General features: G+C 34.3%; 1 protein-coding gene across 2 annotated transcripts in view; it reads left to right on the top strand.

Annotated features, from left to right (window-relative positions):
- Positions 1–23,659, top strand: part of FER (FER tyrosine kinase) — a 244,817-nt gene that overhangs the window by 139,459 nt on the left and 81,699 nt on the right. For both annotated transcript variants that reach the window (XM_051994832.1, XM_051994841.1), the window contains one exon: positions 1,907–2,001. In XM_051994832.1, coding sequence (XP_051850792.1) covers positions 1,907–2,001 — 95 coding nt within the window. The remainder of the gene's footprint in view (positions 1–1,906; positions 2,002–23,659) is intronic.

The raw sequence follows: 23,659 nt of genomic DNA, 5'->3' as shown, positions 1-23,659 counted from the left end.
GAGATTTGATATTTAAATCAAACATTGTAAAGTTTAAAAAAATTTCTAGAGTAGTTTTTAACTATGACCTTGTTTTCTAAAATATTGATAACTATCTTTCAATATACTTGACTTTCTTTTGTAATATTATTTTATTTTACTTTATTCATTTAAATACAATTATTCTCAGAAAGGGTTCTTTAGGCCTCACCTTACAAAGATGCCTCTGACACAAAAAAGATTAAGAACCATTATAGAATGAATGATTAGTTATCAGTCATTGACAGTTGTCTGCCATAACTGACTCTATTATTCCTATACTGTCTTTCTACTTAAAAGTCACAATATGTTATCATTCTTAAAATATTTTTCAGTTCTTTGCTTGGTATTAATATGTATATACATATTTATATATAGGTATGTATGTATATGTGTATGTGTATATGTATATATATACATTTAAAATTTTTTTTCTTTGATCCTAAATTTAAATAGTTTCATTGATACCGTAGTCCTTTCTCTTTTGGAAATAGTAGAGCTCTTTGACTATGATAATAGAGAAACAATGGAATAATAAAAATGGAAAGTATTTGCAGAGTTAATACTATCTATTTTTACCCCTGCTTCAGTCATCCTGTTTGTATAGATATGTAGTTTACATTTGCAGATACCAGGGACATCAGTGACCTATCTCAATGTTTATAATGATCTCTATTAGGAAGTGTCTCTTTATTATCTAAGCTAATTTTCTTCTATTCAATGTGAATGTTTCCTCATTCCAAATTGAGACAAACTATTAATATCAAATTTTAGTATCATAACTTTTAATTTTTCACAGAATTGAAAAGAATGTACTCTTTTCTTCCAGTTCAGATTATCTCAGTTCCCATAGTGTTTGCCTAAGTTCTTTTTTTTTTTTTTTTTTGGTGATGATTTTATTATTATTATTATAATCAATTAAATTTTATCAAAGTGAAGCTCTGTGCTTAAAGCAGCATTTTTCTTTTGGCAGAAAGAAGGGGAGATTCATTTGGGGTAGATGGTAATCCCCATAATTTCATTGTTTTAGGAAACAGCTAGTGAGAATCTTACACTACTAATGCAGGTCTGCCTACAATTTCTAGTCTTGGAGAAGTTCCTGGAATGCTAAGAGGTTAAATAACTTGCCCAGAGTCATACAGGCAGGATGTATTAGAAATTAGAAACCCGAGGCTTTCGGAATGTGAATTTAGCTCTAGTCACTATGCTGTATATCTTTTTTTTTATAGATTATGGTGTCAAACTTTCTAAAAACAGTATTACATTTTAAATTCATGTTTATCTTGTAATTCAAGATGAACACACAATTTTGAGTTTCATTTATATATAATTATGTGATTCAAAGTCAGATTTTGTGAAAGCATATGTTCTATAGGATTTTATGCATAATTCAACTAATTATATTAAATGTGATAATCAACCATATATCAATTAAGTAAATATTAAGAATGAATCATGGTATCAAGTACAGTGGAAAGAGGACCAGACAGTCCGGAAAAATCAGGATTTGTATTTTAGATTATCAATCTTCAAACATAAAAGCTATAAACATAAACATGTTTATATATAAACATAAAGCTATAAGAGACCTTCATAGTCATATAGTCCCATCCCTTCGTTTTACAAATGAGGAAATTGAATCCCAGAAAGGTAAATTGATTTGTTTAAACTTTTACAACTATGAAATAGCAGAATAAGAGTTTCAGATTCAGGTTATCTGATGTTAAAGCCTTTGCCTATAGAGTAAATAGTTTTTTGTGTGTTAATTTAAATTTTAAATTTATTAATATATTTAAATATTTAATAATAAAATATTACATGTATAAAATATGACATAATTATAGTAATATAAATTATAAATAGTACTATAATTTGTTCTTCTATCCAGAATACTCAAACAATATGACCATCCTAATATTGTCAAGCTTATAGGAGTTTGCACACAAAGACAACCCATCTACATCATCATGGAACTTATTCCAGGTAAGTATTTTCTTTTTCCTGCTTTATGAGATATATTTCAGCCTATTTTTTAATATATTTTTTTTGCCCTATGGTAAATTGTTTTCATGAATTTTCCTTATTAAATATTTAATGATCTTGACTCTAGTTGTATGGTATAGTGAGATTTAATACTTTTGTTTAAAAAATACATTTACCTTACCGAGGTTATAATGTTAGATAATGTCAATTGCCTTGTTTACTTCAGGAATATGTTGTTCATTTTTGGTTTTATTTGAATTAAGTGACTCCATTCATTAGAAATTGGCTTTATTGATTACAGTCTTATGACCAAAAAATATACAAGAAAATACTTATGCAGAATTTTGGTTAGTTAGATTTAAGTTCTCAAGGTATAACTAAGAACTCCATCTTTTATTGCCCTCATTTCCATTTTGTGTCTTTTCAAAAAGATAATGGCTAAAAAGTTGTATATTTTTGGTTATTTCTGCTATAGATCATGATTCTTCTCAGTCCAGATTGTTCGGGCTAGTCATTTTTGCTAGTCCTTGAATTTCACTTTCTGCATCTATAATAGAGAATATATACTTTATGATTAATATTTGCCAGGGAAACACTTAATATTCATGTACACATACTTGCATATCTATATCTGATAATTGTAATATAAAAGAAATGGAAGTATGTCAGTCAGTAAACATTTATTATATTATACATCAGGCCAAGTTCTGAGGAAGCACAAAAAGTGTAAGATTTAGTCTCTGCTTTTGAAAAGCTTGCAATCTGATACTTTTGCCACCATCATTTTTTTTTTTTTTTGGTTGTATTTGGAAAAAAGTACAAGTCAATAAATGAATATTTGTATTAATGTTTCTGTATGTATCTATATATTGAAATATGTATGTGTGTATATATATATGCACATATATACATATAAAATACATATGTATTATATATATATTATATATATATATATATATATATATATATATATAATCAGAAATAAATGGTAAGAGGATATAATATTATAATAAATATTATGTTCCAGAATTGATATCCTGTGTAATCCTGTGTGATTCTTATACTGTCAGAGAATTGTTGTACACATTCCTCCTACTTTTACTACAATTTCCATTTTAATAGAACTTCTTAATATGTCCTTTATTATTATTGCATAATTTTTAATCCTAGGATTTTTATTTCATTAGCACTATCTTAAAATACTGTTGCACTATGCTAGTTACAATATACATTTTTATAGTTTAAATAACCTATGGTTTATGACCTAAATGATTTTGTGAACTCATTGGGAAAAATTATGGATTAAGTAAACCTCACTAAAAAGCTGTGAATGACTTTGCTATTGTTTCTTTCTCCCTCCCTCCCTTTTCTCTCTCTCTGTTATATCCCTTCACATAGGTAAAAGATTCTTATTTTTTTCCCTTGATCAGTTGTCTTGATTGGTTTTTGCAGTAGAATATCTTACATTTTTTCTTTCTTGCTTTTTAGCTTTGTGACTTTGTATTGATATTTCATGTTGGCTCATGGAAACTATTTGGTGTATTCTGATTTTTAGGGAGTTTATGGCTTGAGCAAGTTTTTGTATTTTTATGCTAGGTTGTTAATTTTGTCTTACAGAATTCTCATTTCTAACCCTCCCCCCTCCCTTTTTTTCCCCTAATTTAGCATTCTTAATTCATTCATAAAAATATTTTAAAACTCTTGCTTCATCTCTTCTGGTAATTCTAATTAAATTTATGGCCAAGCTGAATTTTTCTCTCAGACATCACTTACAGAAATTCTGGAGTCATTCTTTTCTTCTGCATTTAATTGTTAAGCATACCTGATATTATAAAACTCAGTGTGCTTTTTTAAAAAGTATTTTTTATTTATTTTTTATTTTTTTAAATAATAACTTTTTATTGACAGAATCCATGCCAGGGTAATTTTTTACAATATTATCCTTTGCACTCCCTTCTGTTCCGATTTTTCCCCTCTCTCCCAACATCCCCTCCCCTAAATGGCAAGCAGTCCTACATATGTTAAATATGTTGCAGTATATCCTAGATACAATATACGTGTGCAGAACCGAACAGATCTCTTGTTTGTTGCGCAGGGAGAATTGGATTCAGAAGGTAGAAATAAACCAGGAAGAAAAACAAAAATGCAAACAGTTTGCATTCATTTCCCAGTGTTCTTTCTTTGGGTGTAGCTGCTTCTGTCCATCATTGATCAATTGAAACTGAGTTAGGTCTCTTTGTCAAAGAAATCCACTTCCATTAGAACGCATCTTGATACAGTATCATTGTTGAAGTATATAATGATCTCCTGGTTCTGCTCATTTCACTTAGCATCAATTCATATAAGTCTCTCCAAGTGTCTCTGTATTCATCCTGCTGGTCATTTCTTACAGAACAATAATATTCCATAACATTCATATATCACAATTTACCCAGCCATTTTCCAATTGATGGGCATCCATTCAATTTCCAGTTTCTAGCCACTACAAACAGGGCTGCCACAAACATTTTGCCACATACAGGTACCTTTCCCTTCTTTAGTATTTCTTTGGGATATAAGCCCAATAGAAACACTGCTGGATCAAAGGGTATGCACAATTTGGTAATTTTTTGGGCATAATTCCAGATTGCTCTCCAGAATGGTTGGATTTGTTCACAGTTCCACCAACAATGCATCAATGTCCCAGTTTTCCCGCATCCCCTCCAACATTCATCATTATTTTTTCCTGTCATCTTAGCCAATCTGACAGGTGTGTAGTGGTATCTCAGAGTTGTCTTAATTTGCATTTCTCTGATCAATAGTGATTTGGAACACTCTTTCATATGAGTGGTAATAGTTTCAATTTCATCATCTGAAAATTGTTCATATCCTTTGACCATTTATCAATTGGAGAATGGCTTGATTTCTTATAAATTATAGTCAATTCTCTATATATTTTGGAAATGAGGCCTTTATCAGAACCTTTCACTGTGAAGATGTTTTCCCAGTTTGTTGCTTCCCTTCTAATCTTGTTTGCATTAGTTTTGTTTGTACAAAGGCTTTTTAATTTGATGTAATCAAAATTTTCTATTTTGTGATCAGTAATGGTCTCTAGTTCATCTTTGGTCACAAATTTCTTTCTCCTCCACAAGTCTGAGAGATAAACTATCCTATGTTCCTCTAATTTATTTATAATCTCGTTCTTTATGCCTAGGTCATGGACCCATTTCGATCTTATCTTAGTATATGGTGTTAAGTGTGGGTCCATGCCTAATTTCTGCCATACTAATTTCCAGTTATCCCAGCAGTTTTTGTCAAATAATGAATTCTTATCCCAAAAGTTAAAATCTCTGGGTTTGTCAAACACTAGATTGCTATAGTTGACTATTCTGTCTTGTGAACCTAACCTATTACACTGATCAACTAATTTATTTCTTAGCCAATAACAAATGGTTTTGGAGACTGCTGCTTTATAGTATAGTTTAGATCAGGTACAGCTAGGCCACTTCATTTGATTTTTTTCCCATTAATTCCCTTGAGATTCTCGACCTTTTATTATTCCATATGAATTTTGTTGTTATTTTTTCTAGATCATTAAAATATTTTCTTGGAAGTCTGATTGGTATAGCACTAAATAAATAGATTAGTTTAGGGAGTATTGTCATCTTTATTATATTCGCTCGGCCTATCCAAGAGCACTTAATATTTTTCCAATTATTTAAGTCTGACTTTATTTGTGTGGAAAGTTTTTTTTGTAATTTTATTAATATAATTCCTGACTTTCCTTTGGTAGATAGATTCCCAAATATTTTCAATTACTTTTGGATGGAATTTCTCTTTGTATCTCTTGCTGTTGGATTTTGTTGGTGATGTATAAAAATGCTGAGGATTTATGGGGATTTATTTTGTATCCTACAACTTTGCTAAAGTTATGAATTATTTCTAATAGCTTTTTAGTAGAATCTCTGGGGTTCTCTAAATATACCATCATATCATCTGCAAAAAGTGATAGCTTAGTTTCCTCATTGCCTATTCCAATTCCTTTAATCTCCTTCTCAATTCTTATTGTCAAGGCTAGTGTTTCTAATACAATATTTAATAATAATGGTAATAGTGGGCAACCTTGCTTCATTCCTGATCTTACTGGGAAAGGTTCCAGTTTTTCCCCATTGTATATGATGCTTACTGATGGATTTAAATATATGCTTCTGACTATTTTAAGGAAAAGTCCATTTATTCCCATACTCTCGAGTGTTTTTAATTAGGAATGGATGTTGGATTTTATCAAATACCTTTTCTGCATCTATTGAGATGATCATATGGTTTTTGTTAGTTTGGTTATTGATATAGTCGATTATTCTAATAGTTTTTTTAATATTGAACCAGCCCTGCATTCCTGGTATAAATCCTATTAGTCATAGTGTATTATCCTGGGATGATTTTCTATAATCTTTTTGCTAATATTTTATTTAAGATTTTAGCATCAATATTCATTAGGGAGATTGGTCTATAATTTTCTTTCTCTGTTTTCAGCCTATCTGGTTTATGTATCAGTACCATATATGTGTCATAAAAGAAGTTTGGTAGGACTCCTTCAATCCCTATTTTTTCAAATAGTTTACATAGCATTGAAGTTAATTGTTCTTTAAATGTTTGGTAGAATTCACATGTAAATCCATCTGGTCCTGGGGATTTTTTCTTAGGGAGTTGGTTAATAGCTTGTTCTATTTCTTTTTCTGAGATGGGACTGTTTAGGATATTTACTTCTACTTCTGTTAATCTGGGCAAGCTATATTTTTGAAGGTATTCTTCTATTTCATTTAAGTTGTCAAATTTATTGGCATAAAGTTAGGCAAAGTAATTCCTAATTATTGCTCTAATTTCCTCTTCGTTAGTGGCGAGTTCTCCCTTTTCATTTTTAAGACTAACAATTTGATTTTCCTCTTTCCTTTTTTTAATCAGATTTATTAAGGGTTTGTCTGTTTTGTTGGTTTTTTCATAGAACCAATTTTTAGTTTTATTAATTAATTCAGTAGTTTTTTTACTTTCAATTTTATTGATCTCTCCTTTTATTTTTAGAATTTCAAGTTTAGTGTTTGACTGGGGGGTTTTAATGTGTTCCTTTTCTAGCATTTTTAGTTGCAAGCCCAATTCATTGATCTTCTCTTTCTCTATTTTATGCAAGTAGGCCTCTAGAAATATGTAATTTCCCCTTATTACCACTTTGGCTGCATCCCACTCATTTTGGTATGATGTCTCATTATTGTCGTTTTCTTGGGTGAAGTTGTTAATCATGTCTATAATTTGCTGTTTCACCCAATCATTCTTTAGTATGAGATTATTTAGTTTCCAATTAATTTTACTTTCCCCTGGCTTTTTGTTGAATGTAATTTTCATTGCATCGTGGTCTGAAAAGGATGTATTTACTATTTCTGCCTTACTGCATTTGAATGTGAGGTTTTTATGTCTTAATATATGGTCAATTTTTGTATAGGTTCCATGAACTGCTGAAAAGAAAGTGTACTCCTTTCTGTCTCCATTTTGTTTTCTCCAGAGACCTATCATATCTAACTGTTCTAGCATTCTATTTACCTCTTTCACTTCTTTCTTATTTATTTTGTGGTTTGATTTATCCAATTCTGAGAGTGCAAGGTTGAGATCTCCCACTATTATAATTTTGCTGTCTATTTCTTCTTGCAGATCTCTTAATTTCTCTTTTAAGAATTTAGATGCTACACCACTTGGTGCATACATGTTTAATATTGATATTGCTTCGTTATTGATGCTACCCTTTAGCAAGATATAGTGCCCTTCCTTATCTCTTTTAATTAGATCAATTTTTGCTTTAGCTTGATCTGAGATCAGGATGGCTACCCCTGCTTTTTTGACTTCATCTGAAGCATGATAGATGTTGCTCCAACCTTTTACCTTTACTCTGCATGTATCTCCCCACTTCAGATGTGTTTTCTGTAAACAACATATTGTAGGATTCTGGCATTTAATCCATTCTGCTAACCGCTTCCTCTTAATGGGGGAGTTTACCCCATTCACATTTATGGTTAAAATGACCAATTCTGTATTACTTGCCATCTTGTTAACCCCTGTTGATGCTTTTCTCCCTTCTTTCTCCCTTACCCCTCTTCCCAGGATTAATCTTGTGAGCACCACTTGCTTCTCACAGCCATCCCTTTTTAGTATCCCTCCCCCCATCTTAGAGTTCCTCCCCCTATCTTACTCCTTTCCCTCACATTTTTCATATTCCCTCCTGCTTAGCTTATTCCTTCCCTGTTTACTTTTCCCTTCTCACTTTTCAATGAGATGGGAGAAGTTTCACCATAAATTAAATATGTCTAAAATTTTTCTCTTAAAGCCAATTCTGAAGGCAGTAAGATACCCACTATATTCATCCCCCTCCATTCTTTCTTTCAGATATAATAGGTTTCCTTTGCCTCTTTGTGAGATGTAGTACCCCCACTTTACCCTTTTTCTGGTACAATGTCCTTTCCACCTCTAGTTTCAGTAACAAGGTATACATGTATTCTTTATACATCTTTATAGCAGAAATATAGTTCCCAAGATTTCTTTTTACCTTTTTAGGTTTCTCTTGAGTTCTATATTTGTAAATCAAACTTTTTGTTAAGTTCTGGTTTTTTCATCAAAAATAGGTGAAATTGGCTTATTTCGTTGAATGACCATCTTCTTCCCTGGAAAAAGATGCTCATTCTGTTTGGGTAAGTTATTTTTGGTTGCATACTGAGTTCCTTAGCCTTTCGAAATACATATTCCAGGCCCTTCGATCTTTTAATGTGGATGCTGCTAGATCCTGGGTGATCCTTATTGTGGCTCCTTTATATTTGAATTGGGTTTTTTTAGCCGCTTGCAGTATTTTTTCCTTCATCTGAGGGTTCTGGCATTTGGCCACTATATTTCTTGGTGTTTTGATTTTAGCATCCCTTTCAGTTGGTGATCAATGTATTTTTTCAAGGTCTATTTTACCCTCTGTTTCTATGACTTTTGAGTAGTTCTCTTTGATAATTTCCTGGAAAATAATGTCCAGGCTCTTTTTTTCATCATACTTTTCTGGGAGTACAATAATTCTCAGATTGTCTCTCCTGGACCTATTTTCCAGGTCTGTTGTTTTCCAAAGAAGGTATTTCACATTTTTTTCCATTGTTTGATTTTTTTGGTTTTGTTTGACTGATTCTTGTTGTCTCCTCAAGTCATTCAATTCCATTTGTTTGATTCTGATTTTCAATGAAGTATTTTCTTCACTCACTTTTTAAATATCTTTTTCTAATTGTCCAATTGAGTTCTTTTGTTCTATGGAATTTTTTTCCATTTAGCCAATTTTGTTTTTTAGAGAGCTATTTTCTGTTTCCAGTTCACTAATCCTATTTTTCAAGGATTTTATTTCTTTATCCACTCTGTCTTTCAATGAGTGGGATGACTTCTCCAGACTCTCTTGCCAAGCCTCCCTCTCCTTTTCCCATTTTTCTTCTAGCTCTCACAAGAGAGCCTTTTTAATTTCTTCTATGAGATTCATCTGTGCTGAGGAACAGATGCTCTCCTCCTTTGGGGATTCACCTGGAGACAGTCTGTTTTTAGTCTCCTCAGGGTTTAGAGTCTGCACTCTATCCGTATAGAAGCTGTCAGTGATTAAGGTCCTTTTCAATTTTTTGCTGATTTTGTCAGAGAAGAATCAAAGACAAACTAGCAAAGAAAAAAACCCCAAATGAATCTGCTTTTTTTGAGGAGGGGCTGGGTTGTGTTACCGAGCTTCCTCTACAGACTGCAGGAGCAACAGCGAGGCACTAGCAACACTGTGTTGCCCCTGCACTCTGAGACTCCAAGAGCATGCTGAGACACTGTGGGGGAGGAGTGGCCAGGTCCCAACAAAGTCCAGCTGTTTGGGCTTGTATTCTTCACTCCCCCTCCCCCTCAATGTTTTTAGCTTCTCTGCTGGGCTGCTGACTTGCTGCCAGGGCAAAGTAGCCAATCCTGTAGCAAATCTCCCCCCTCAGAGATGGCTGAGATCACACCCCACCCTCCTCCGGTCTGCTGAGCTATGAGCTTCCTGCTGGGCTCTTGCTGCCTCTGCCTGTCCTCAGCCTGCGCCTGATCTAAAACTGTCCCCGTTCTCGAGCAAAAACAGACCTTTCCTGGCGAATTTCACGGATGTCTTCTCTTGGTAACATTTGTGGGTTTTTTTTCACTCAAGCATTAATTCAGAGGCTTGTCATGAAATGGATTCTGAGAGAAAACACGGAGCTTACGCAGCTGTATGCCTCCTGTCCGCCATCTTGGCCGGAAGTCCCCAAGATTTGTGAATGTTATAAAAAATAGTGTGATTTCTTATGAACCTCTGACTTTTTCCCATGATTCTGCCATGGGCACCAAAGAAAGAAAAAAAAATGATGCATAGGACTAAGGGTAATTTTGCATTCATTAATTGCTTTACTATGTCCCAGGAGTTACAAGGAAAGGTATAAACAAGGATCCTGTTCTTAAGGAGTTCACATTTCTTTGGAAAATACAACATGCAAAATCTACATACATACAAAATATAAACAGTGTAAAAGACCATCTCAGATTGTTTCAATTGCATGTTACTTCTTTTTCTCATTAATTTTTTATTTTATCTTTATTCTAATTCTTAAAACTTTAGTAAGTCAGTGTTACAATTATACATAGCCAAAATGATTACTGCCATATAAATAACAAGTCTTAACTTTTCTTTTAAAAATAATGAATTTCGACTTCCGGTTAAGATGGCGGAGAGGAGGCACATAGCTGTGTAGCTCTGTGTTTTTCTCTCACTATCCATTTCATTACAAGCCTCTGAATTGATGCTTGACTGAAAAAAAACTCACAAATAGTTACCAAGAGAAGCCATCCTTGAGATTCGCCAAAAAAGGTCTGTTTTTGCGTGAGGGCTGGGACAGTTTTGGATCGGGCACAGGGTGCGGGCAGGCAGCTGAGAGCACGGAAGGCAGTTCACAGATGAGCAGACTGGAGAGGGGATGGGGTGTGATCCGCAGCCATCTCTGCGGAGAGAGCTCTGCTACAGGTTTGGATACTTTGCTCCGGCAGCAAGCCAGCAGCCCAGCAGAGAAGCTAAAAACACCGGGGTAAAGAATACAACCCCAAACAGCTGGAGTCTCTCGGGACCTGGCCACCACCCTCCCTCCCCCCACAGTGACTTAGCACGCTCTGGGATCTCAGAGCGCAGGCGCAGCACAGTAGGGCCAGTGCCTCGGTGCTGCCCTGCAGTCTGTAGAGGAAGCTCGGTACACCACCCAGCCCCTCCCCGCAAAAAGCAGACTCCAAATTAGGGGTTTTCTTTTTTTCTCTTTTTGCTAGTTTGTCTTTGATTCTTTGACATAATGAGCAAAAAACTGAAGAGGACTTTAACCCTTCACAGCTTCTATACAGAAAGAGAGCAGACTCCAAATCCTGAGGAGACTAAAAACAGACAGTCCCCAGGTGAATCCCCAAAGGAGGAGATCATCTGTTCCTCAGCACAGATGAACCTCATAGAAGTAATTAAAAAGGCTCTCACAAGGGAGCTAGAAGAAAAATGGGAAAAGGAGAGGGAGGCTTGGCAAGAGAGTCTGGAGAAGTCATCCCACTCAGTTAAAGACAGAGTGGATAAAGAAATAAAATCCTTGAAAAATAGGATTAGTGAACTGGAAACAGAAAACAGCTCTCTAAAAAACAAAATTGGCGAAATGGAAAAAAGTTCCACAGAACAAAAGAACTCAATGGGACAATTAGAAAAAGATTTTAAAAGAGTGAGTGAAGAAAACACTTCATTAAAAATCAGAATCAAACAATTGGAATTGAATGACTTGAGGAGACAAGAAGAATCAGTCAAGCAAATCCAAAAAAATCAAACAATGGAAAAGAATGTGAAATACCTTCTGGGGAAGACAATAGACCTGGAAAACAGATCCAGGAGAGACAATCTGAGAATCATTGGACTCCCAGAAAAGCATGATGAAAAAAAGAGCCTGGATACTATTTTCCAGGAAATTATCAAAGCGAACTGCCCAGAAGTCATAGAAACAGAGGATAAAATAGACATTGAAAGAATTCATCGATCACCCACTGAAAGGGATGCTAAAATCAAAACACCAAGAAATATAGTGGCCAAATGCCAGAACCCTCAGACGAAGGAAAAAATAATGCAAGCAGCTAGAAAAACCCAATTCAAGTATCGAGGAGCCACAATAAGGATCACCCAGGATCTGGCAGCATCCACATTAAAGGATCGAAGGGCCTGGAATATGATATTCTGAAAGGCTAAAGAACTTGGTATGCAACCAAAAATAACTTACCCAGCTAGAATGAGCATCTTTTTCCAGGGAAGAAGATGGTCATTCAACAAAGTAAGCGAATTTCACCTATTTTTGATGAAAAAGCCAGAACTTAACAAAAAGTTTGATCTACAAATATAGAACTCAAGAGAAATCTAAAAAGATAAAAATTAATCTTGGGAACTATATTTCTGATATAAAGAGGTATAAAGAATACATGTATACCTTGTTCTAGAAAGTAGATGTGGAAAGGACATTGTACCAGAAAAAGGGTAAAGTGGGAGTACTACATCTCATGAAGAGGCAAAGGAAACCTATTATATCTGAAAGAAAGAATGGAGGGGGATGAATATAGTGGGTATCTTACTGCCTTCAGAATTGGCTTTAAGAGAAAAATTTTAGACATATTTAATTTATGGTGAAACTTCTCCCACCTCATTGAGAAGTGAGAAGGGAAAAGTGAAAAGGGAAGGAATAAGCTAAGCGGAAGGGAACATGGAAATGGGGAGGGAAAGGGGTAAGATAGGGGGAGGAAATCTAAGCGGGGGGGGGTACTAAAAAGGGAGGGGTGTGAGAAGCAAGTGGTGCTCACAAGCTTGATACTGGGAAGAGGGGTAAGGGAGAAAGAAGGGAGAAAAGCATCAACAGGGGTTAACAAGATGGCAAGTAATACAGAATTGGTCATTTTAACCATAAATGTGAATGGGGTAAACTCCCCCATTAAGAGGAAGCGGTTAGCAGAATGGATTAAAAGCCAGAATCCTACATTATATTGTTTACAGGAAACACACCTGAAGCGGGGAGATATATGCAGAGTAAAGGTAAAAGGTTGGAGGAACATCTATCATGCTTCAGTTGAAGTCAAAAAAGCAGGGGTAGCCATCCTGATCTCAGATCAAGCTAAAGCAAAAATTGATCTAATTAAAAGAGATAAGGAAGGGCACTATATCTTGCTAAAGGATAGCATGGATAATGAAGCAATAGCACTATTAAACATATATGCGCCAAGTGGTGTAGCATCTAATTTCTTAAAAGAGAAATTAAGAGAGCTGCAAGAAGAAATAGACAGCAAAACTATAATAGTGGGAGATCTCAACCTTGCACTCTCAGAATTGGATAAATTAAACCACAAAAAAAAATAAGAAAGAAGTCAAAGAGGTAAATAGAATACTAGAAAAGTTAGATATGATAGATCTCTGGAGAAAATGTAATGGAGACAGAAAGGATTACACTTTCTTTTCAGCAGTTCATGGAACCTATACAAAAATTGACCATATATTAGGACATAAAAACCTCACATTCAAATGCAGTAAGGCAGAAATAGTAAATGCATCCTTTTCAGACCATGATGCAATGAAAATTACATTCAACAAAAAGCCAGGGGAAAGTAGACCAAAAAATAATTGGAAACTAAATAATCTCATACTAAAGAATGATTGGGTGAAACAGCAAATCATAGACATAATTAATAATTTCATCCAAGAAAACGATAATAATGAGACATCATACCAAAATGAGTGGGATACAGCCAAAGCGGCAATAAGGGGAAATTTCATATCTCTAGAGGCCTATTTGCATAAAATAGAGAAAGAGAAGGTCAATGAATTGGGCTTGCAACTAAAAATGCTAGAAAAGGAACAAATTAAAAACCCCCAGTCAAATACTAAACTTGAACTTCTAAAAATAAAAGGAGAGATCAATAAAATTGAAAGTAAAAAAAAAAACTATTGAATTAATTAATAAAACTAAGAGTTGGTTCTATGAAAAAACCAATAAAATAGATAAACCCTTAGTAAATCTGATTAAAAAAAGGAAAGAGGAAAATCAAATTGTTAGTCTTAAAAATGAAAAGGGAGAACTCGCCACTAACGAAGAGGAAATTAGAGCAATAATTAGGAGTTACTTTGCCCAACTTTATGCCAATAAATTTGACAACTTAAATGAAATAGAAGAATACCTCCAAAAATATAGCTTGCCCAAACTAACAGAGGAAGAAGTAAATATCCTAAACAGTCCCATCTCAGAAAAAGAAATAGAACAAACTATCAGCCAACTCCCTAAGAAAAAATCCCCAGGACCAGATGGATTTACATGTGAATTCTACCAAACATTTAAAGAACAATTAACTCCAATGCTAAAGAAACTATTTGAAAAAATAGGGATTGAAGGAGTCCTACCAAACTCCTTTTATGACACAGACATGGTACTGATACCTAAACCAGGTAGGCTGAAAACAGAGAAAGAAAATTATAGACCAATCTCCCTAATGAATATTGATGCTAAAATCTTAAATAAAATATTAGCAAAAAGATTACAGAAAATCATCCCCAGGATAATATACTATGACCAAGTAGGATTTATACCAGGAATGCAGGGCTGGTTCAATATTAGGAAAACTATTAGCATAATTGACTATATCAATAACCACCCAAAGAAAAACTATATGATCATCTCAATAGATGCAGAAAAACCATTTGATAAAATTCAACATCCATTCTTAATAAAAACACTTGAGAGCATAGGAATAAATGGACTTTTCCTTAAAATAGTCAGGAGCATATATTTAAAACCATCAGTAAGCATCATATGCAATGGGGAAAATCTGGAATCCTTCCCAGTAAGATCTGGAGTGAATCAAGGTTGCCTACTATCACCATTATTATTCAATATCGTATTAGAAACACTAGCCTCTGCAATAAGAGTCGAGAAAGATATTAAAGGAATTAGAGTAGGCAATGAGGAAACCAAACTATCACTCTTTGCAGATGATATGATGGTATACCTAGAAAACCCCAGAGATTCTACTAAAAAGCTATTAGAAATAATTCACAATTTTAGCAAAGTAGCTGGATACAAAATAAGTCCCCATAAATCCTCAGCATTTTTATACATCACCAACAAAATCCAACAGCAAGAGATACAAAGAGAAATTCCATTCAGAATAACTGTTGATAGCATAAAATATTTGGGAATCTATCTACCAAAGGAAAGTCAGGAATTATATGAATAAAATTACAAAAAAGTTTCCACACAAATAAAGTCAGGCTTAAATAATTGGAAAAATATTAAGTGCTCTTGGATAGGCCGAGCGAATATAATAAAGATGACAATACTCCCTAAACTAATCTATTTATTTAGTGCTATACCAATCAGACTTCCAAGAAAATATTTTAATGATCTAGAAAAAAATAACAACAAAATTCATATGGAACAATAAAAAGTCGAGACTCTCAAGGGAATTAATGAAAAAAAAATCAAATGAAGGTGGCTTAGCTGTACCTGATCTAAAATTATATTATAAAGCAGCAGTCACCAAAACCATTTGGTATTGGCTAAGAAATAGATTAGTTGATCAGTGGAAAAGGTTAGGTTCACAAGACAGAATAGTCAACTATAGCCATCTAGTGTTTGACAAACCCAAACATCCTAACTTTTTGGGATAAGAATTCGTTATTTGATAAAAACTGCTGGGATAACTGGAAATTAGTATGGCAGAAATTAGGCTTGGACCCACACTTAACACCATATACCAAGATAAGATTGAAATGGGTCCATGACTTAGGCATAAAGAACGAGATTATAAATAAATTGGAGGAACATAGGATAGTTTATCTCTCAGACTTGTGGAGGAGAAAGAAATTTGTGACCAAAGATGAACTAGAGACCATTACTGTTCACAAAATAGAAAATTTTGACTATATCAAATTAAAAAGCCTTTGTACAAACAAAACTAATGCAAACAAGATTAGAAGGGAAGCAACAAACTGGGAAAACATCTTCACAGTGAAAGGTTCTGATAAAGGCCTCATTTCCAAAATATATAGAGAACTGAATCAAATTTATAAGAAATCAAGCCATTCTTCAATTGATAAATGGTCAAAGGATATGAACAGACAATTTTCAGATGATGAAATTGAAAGTATTGCCACTCATATGAAAGAGTGTTCCAAATCATTATTGATCAGAGAAATGCAAATTAAGACAACTCTGAGATACCACTACACACCTGTGAGATTGGCTAAGATGACAGGAAAAAATAATGATGAATGTTGGAGGGGATGCGAGAAAACTGGGACACTGATGCATTGTTGGTGGAACTGTGAACGAATCCAACCATTCTGGAGAGCAATCTGGAATTATGCCCAAAAAGTTACCAAATTGTGCATACCCTTTGATCTAGCAGTGTTTCTATTGGGCTTATATCCCAAAGAAATACTAAAGAAGGGAAAGGGACCTGTATGTGCTAAAATGTTTGTGGCAGCCTTGTTTGTAATGGCTAGAAACTGGAAATTGAATGGATGCCCATCAATTGGAGAAGGGCTGGGTAAATTGTGGTATATGAATGTTATGGAATATTATTGTTCTGTAAGAAATGACCAGCAGGATGAATACAGAGAGGCTTGGAGAGACTTACATGACCTGATGGTAAGCGAAATGAGCAGAACCAGGAGATCACTTTACACTTAGACAAAGATATTGTATGAGGATGTATTCTGATGGAAATGGATTTCTTTGACAAAGACTCAATTTCAGTTGATCAATGATGGACAGAAGCAGCTACACCCAAAGAAAGAACACTGGGAAATGAATGTGAACTATTTGCATTTCTGTTTTTCTTTCCGAGTTGTTTTTTACCTTCTGAATCCAATTCTCCCTGTGCAACAAGAGAACTGCTCGGTTCTACATACATATATTGTATCTATAATATACTGCAACATATTTAACATATATAGGACTGCTTGCCATCTAGGGGAGGGGGTGGAGGGAGGGAGGGGAAAAATTGGAACAGAAGCGAGTGCAAGGGATAATGTTGTAAAAAAAAAATTACCCTGGCATGGATTCTGTCAGTATAAAGTTATTAGAAAATAAAATAAAATAATATAAATTTTAAAAAAAGAAAAAAAATAATGAATTTCTCTTTTTTTGTGATATTATTTGGTATTTACCATGTCTAGTACCTATTATTTCTGGAGGAAGCTCTAATAGACTGGATTGGGGTGGGAGTATGTAGAGAGGTAAGAATGCAAAAGGAAAAGCTTTTAGAAGGTGAGAATGGTAATGAGTCAGCATGACAGACATTGGGCAATCAATGAAAAGGCACAGATATAGGAGATGAAAGAACATAATAAAATAGATAAAGTTTTGTTAGATTGTGATTGTGTGAAGGGAGTAAATTATAAAAGAAAGAAAATAACTGGAGAGATAGGAAAGGGATAGTTTCTGAGAACCTTAAATCCTACAGAGAGAATTTTATATTTTATCTTGAATATTGACAGAGAGTCAACGACATCAAGAAAAGAGTCGGCAGATAGGGAGTAGGGATGATACAGGCGGAAATCTGTAGGATAAGATAGGATGTGATCAAGGATGCATGTAGAGGACTTTGCCTTGGTAAGGAGAAGGATCGCCTTTTTTTATTTTATTTTTTTCTTTCTATGAGACAATTGGGGTTAAATGACTTGCCCTAGATCACGTAGGTAGTAAGTGTTAAATGTCTGAGACTGAATTTGAATTCAGATCCTCCTGCCTACAAGCCCATATTCTATCCAGTATGTCATCCAGCTGCCTCAGGATCCCCACATCAAAAGAGACAAGAGTGAAGGAGGGAAGATGTCCGAGTTATGAGAGTTGTGGAATGAATAATAGGGAGCTCTTGGTGAATGGGCTTAATTTTTTCAGCGAAATCTGAAATAACGTTCTTAACTGAAGCTTGTGAAGGGATTAAAAGGTTTGGTATACTTGTAGTTAATGGGAAAGCAAATTAAGTATGTGAGTATAAAGGAGTACTGTGCTATAGTTAGGGTCCAGGTAAGATTATGTGAAATGAATTTGTAGTGTATCTAATCACAATGATTTTATAACTTTCTCTAGCTGTTTAATAGTGCATAAGTGGAAATGTAGGTATCAGTTGGTGGGAGTTTGATAAGGTATGACTAGTGACAAAGTAAGAAGTTAAGAGTTATGCTGATTTTGTATATCTCAACTCTTTAATTCATTGATATAAGAAATGAAGGGGAGTATAAATGATGTAGGAGTGAAAGAAAGAATTGAGATGTGGAGGGATTGGGGTGATTTTAAGAACATAAAACAGCACTAGGGCCTATGAAATATATGGAAAGGTAGAATGATATTAGGAAATTCAGAGTTCATTAATAGAGATATGGAACACTAGTGGTTGATGGTAAGATTAAGGGAAGACCATCTCTATAAATGAGATGGAATGGATGAGAATTCAGAATGGAGTAGGCTGAAGAACTGGGAAGTTAAGATATTTGAGAGAATCTTAAAATATATGTTGAAATCTACTATTTAAACATTTTCATTCTTGAATTCCTTTGGAATGAGTTTAGGCATCTTGCCAACCTTTTTAAAATTTGTTTTGTCTTCCACTGGTTGTCTATTCTTATGAAATTATCCAGTTTCTAATCTTCCATAGTCTTTATTTGTAAGATCTTACAAATGCTTATATTCTAATCAGGTATTGCTTTTGTCAACTAACCCTTTCTGGTTGGCATTTAGTCTCTTTTTAATGGCAGTTAGTTTACATTAGTTAATTTTCTGGATTAAATTATTAAAATCAGAGTTGATACTATTTCTGTTATCCATTTCCCATTTTGAATTTTCATAATTTGTTTAATTCAAGATTAAATCATTTAATTGTATGCCAAATTTTATTGTGTCCTACTAGGGATTGTAAAAATATTTTGAGTTTTTGGTGCAGTTTGCTACTTTCCTATAGTTTTTTTTTTTTTTTTTCTTTCCTTTCTTTGGTCATGACTTAAGATAATGGTACCTAATGCTTTTAAAGACTTAAAAATTTCACTACTTCAGGAGCTCTTCATGCAAATGTTGAAAACAGTATAAAAACAGAAGGAAAAAAAACCTTTCTTTTGGTTTGTCCATATAGCCTGTCAACCTTCTACTACTCTGTTCTCTCTTCCCTTTCCCTCCCTGCTTCCCAGAGTTCAGACTAAGAAAGACAAAACAGGTTGTATCTGTGGGTTTATTCCTCCTAAGTAGGTGGATATATATAGACACATTTAGGACTCATATTAGGGTGGGCATAGGCAGCAGGGGTTATAAAGACAAAAATCACAGAGGGCAGTGGTGTAATTACATAGTGGTCTTATCAGGTCATCTTTGGCCAGGTTGTTTTACATAATTGGAACTTGATATGAATCAGTCTGAGATGGTTATCTAGCATAGCAGGGGAGGTTCTGGGTTTACTATGCCAATACCACAAAGAACTCCCAATGGACAAATACTACAAGGCACTTCCCATACACCCAGCTTAAGGAATGCTCAGTTTTATCTTTTATTCTGCTTGTTCTGGTTCCCAGGTCAGTCTGGTCTCATCTCGATAATAAGGGAGCTTGAACAAATCAAGGTGATTGGTAAATTCATTAACCATTCCATTTTTATAACTCACAATTTTTTAGGTCTTTTGTAGTTTATATTTATTTAAACTTGAAGATAGTTTAACTCTCTTCTCAAAATGTATCAGCCTACAACTGTATTTTAAAGTAGTTTGTTTTTCATTCCCTAACATTCCACAATGATCCTATGTTTCTAAGATAATATTTTCGTCTTTGCCCAGTTCTGTTCAGGGACACCAGATGTCATTATTTTCAAGCATGCATGACTTTTAATCTGCTTTTTTGGACTTCTCTGAGTGAGTTCCATATCTCTATTCATGAACTTGGAATTTCCTAATATCATTCTATCTTTCCATATATTTCATAGGCCCTAGTGCTGTTTTATGTTCTTAAAATCACCCCAATCCCTCCACATCTCAATTCTCTCTTAGGCCATCACGCCTACATCAGTTACACTCCCCTTCATTTCTTATATCAATGAATTAAAGAGTTGAGATATACAAAATCAGCATAACTCTTAACTTCTTGTTTTGTCACTAGTCATACCTTATCAAACTCCCACCAACTGATATCTACATTTCCACTTATGCACTATTAAACAGCTAGAGAAAGTTATAAAATCATTGTGATTAGATGCACTACAAATGAAGCAAATATGTGGGCTCAGGATTTTTAGAAAATTGGTATTGTGGGAAATGATACAATCATGAGCTTTATTGTTTTTGTTTTTTGTTTTTTTTAAATAACTTTTTATTGATAGAACTCATGCCAGGGTAATTTTTTACAACATTATCCCTTGCATTCACTTCTATTCCGATTTTTCCCCTTCCTCCCTCCACCCCCTCCCCCAGATGGCAAGCAATCCTTTACATGTTGAATAGGTTACAGTATATCCTGGATACAATATATGTGTGCAGAACCGAACAGTTTTCTTGTTGCACAGTGAGAATTGAATTCAGAAGGTATAAATAATCCGGGAAGAAAAACAAAAATGCAAGCAGTTTATATTCATCTCCCAGTGTTCTTTCTTTGGGTGTAACTGCTTCTGCCCATCTTTGATCAATTGAAACTGAATTAGCTCTCTTTATTGAAGAGATCCACTTCCATCAGAATACATCCTCAAACAGTATCGTTGTTGAGGTATATAATGATCTCCTGGTTCTGCTCATTTCACTTAGCATCAGTTCATGTAAGTCTCGCCAGTCCTCTCTGTATTCATCCTGCTGGTCATTCCTTACACAACAATAATATTCCATAACATTCATATACCACAATTTACTCAACCATTCTCCAATTGATGGGCATCTATTCATTTTCCAGCTTCTAGCCACTATAAACAGGGCTGCCACAAACATTTTGGCACATTCAGGTCTCTTTCCCTTCTTTAGTATCTCTTTGGGGTATAAGCCCAGTAGGAACACTGCTGGATCAAAGGATATGTACAGTTGGATAACTTTTTGAGCATAGTTCCAAATTATCATGAGCTTTATTGTAATGTGATATATATACCAAAAATGCAAACAAAGCATGTACATACACTATGACACAATATAAATAGTTTGTCTCACATGCAAGAAACTCTCAGCTAGAGGACCAAGGAGACATAATGGGGGTGAAACACATTCAGAGTTAGTGTTTAGGTGACAAGATTATACTCTTAAGAATAGACATGTTTGAAAACAGGTAGCATGAGCCAGATATAGGAGGAGGCATTCCTAATCAGACCCAAATGTGGAAAAGTTCTCAAGATCATATATCAACATCAGACTTGTATGAAGCTCAGGTGGGGGAGTTTTTTTATCCAATCCCAAACTGGTGAGAGGATCTAATGTTACTAAAACAGAAGGATTGAGAATGATTCAGGCTCCTATGGGTTAAGAGTTTGTCCCATCTAAAAATTGCAAGTCTTATTCATCTAACATAGAGCTAACAATGGAAAAGTACAACTGTCTATTTTGCCTATTTTGTATGTGTCTGTGGGCAAATATATTCCCAATATATTTGTAATCCTATAATTATAATGTGACAACAAGCATTAAACGAATAATAGCATCAAACTGTATAAGATTTACAATGATCACAGAATCTGTTTCCTTATATGTTAACTGAAATAAATAGATTAGATCAGTAGTGTCAAACTCAGAGAGGGATCCCTGCAGGTTGCATATTGACTTAGAAAGCTACAAATTAACATTATGTGTAATAGGTCAGAACTCTGAAACAAGGATTCTTACAAGGTGTTAACTCAGTGGACTTGATAAGACAATGGTTATCTAGTTTCACATGGTGATTAATTGTTCCCTAGTTCAGTACATGTACTTAGTACTTAATATAGTTCTACAAAATGGACACGTATTCTACAAGATTCATACCTACAATGATGTAATTATAATAGAGCATATAAGCTGGGACAAACCATCTCCCACTTTTGTCGTGGTTGGAGGCTGCAGCACTACTTCTCAGACTCAGGGAGATTTCAATATAGAGACCATTGTGGTGGTCCTTCTGTCTCCCCCATAGAAACCAAGACACGTTCTGGAGGACCTCCAGAAAACTAGCCTGAGCCCCAGGCAAGGAGGTGAGAGTGTGGAGGAGACAATAAAGATTTTTGGCTTTATCTCTGGCTATTCTCGTGGTAATTTCTTTGCTCAAACAAAGGCTGGTCCAAAGACCTCCAGAAAACCAACCAGAGCATTACAATTATCAATGTTGTATTGTATTTTTAAAAAATTTAGTTAAATATTCTTCAATTATATTTTAATTAGTAAATTCATTAACCATTCCATTTTCTTAATTCACAATTTTTGTAGGTATTTTGTAGTTTATATTTCTTTAGACTTGAAGACAGTTCAACTCTATTCTCAAAATGCACCAACCTACAACTGTATTTTAAAATAGTTTACTTGCCATTCCCTAATATTCCACAATGATCCTCTCTTTCTAAGATGACATTTTAGTCTGGGAGTTTGACACCTCTAGACTAATTACCTTTAAAGTTCCTTGCAGTTTTCAAACCTTGTGATCATATGCATTTTCACTGTCTTCTTCATTTTGTGTCCTAGTGAAAGGCTTGTCTTCTTGGTTCTGAAACATTTCATGTGCTTATCTTTTATATTTGTATATATACAAGGTTATAGGGTACCCTTACAAGGGTAAGAAAACTAACCAGTTCCCAGAGTATTTTATTAAGCGAAAAAACCAAAAAACAAAACTTTAAACTATTTAACCTAATTGTGATTATTTGGGGTTTCTCAGACTAATTTTAAACAAGATATGCTTTCCTAAATTTTAATACAATATTATTTTCCCTTGAAAAACTTTCTCAATTATAAGCCAGTTTCTTGTCTCCTTTTTTCTTACAAATTATCCTTTTCAGTATATCTGTTTTGGTATTTCAGTTACATTTTATAACACCCTGCTGAAGTGGTGCAGGAGGTAGAGAGATCATAGTTTTAGACTATTAGAATGTATTAAATTAGGAGAATACCAGGTAATTTTGTGGGAGACCATAATGATTTATGACATGAAACAATCATGACAGAGTCATTTATCACAGAACAAAGATTTGCTATTAATTACCTGAAATATTACTAAACAGGGCAGAATCATAAATAATTAAGAAACTTTCTTTTGGATTCAGGAACCTTTAAAATCTCAGGGTTTAAGAGGAGCAAGACTGGAGTCTGAGAAGGAGAAAGGTATGAGAAGAGTTAGGAAAGGACAAACTTGTAATGAAATTGTTGAGACTATCTTAAATGCTAATAACACAATCTGGGAATACTGACCTTTTGTGTGGAATCATGGCTAATTATAGGAATAGAATGGGCTCATTTTAGCATTTCTTGACAAGAACAACAGAGTGAGCTGGTTTAGAATTCCCATTACTACCAAGCAATTGCCTTTCCTTCTACAGTTTTGAGGTCACTTCACTTTTCTTCAATTTATCATTAGTTTTAAGAACAAAACCCAAAATCTGAAATAGTTTTA

This window comes from Antechinus flavipes, chromosome 1 (assembly GCF_016432865.1).
Source record: "Antechinus flavipes isolate AdamAnt ecotype Samford, QLD, Australia chromosome 1, AdamAnt_v2, whole genome shotgun sequence".
Taxonomy (NCBI): domain Eukaryota; kingdom Metazoa; phylum Chordata; class Mammalia; order Dasyuromorphia; family Dasyuridae; genus Antechinus; species Antechinus flavipes.
Note: the sequence above shows the minus strand (reverse complement) of the source record. Positions and strands in the feature narration are given on the sequence as shown.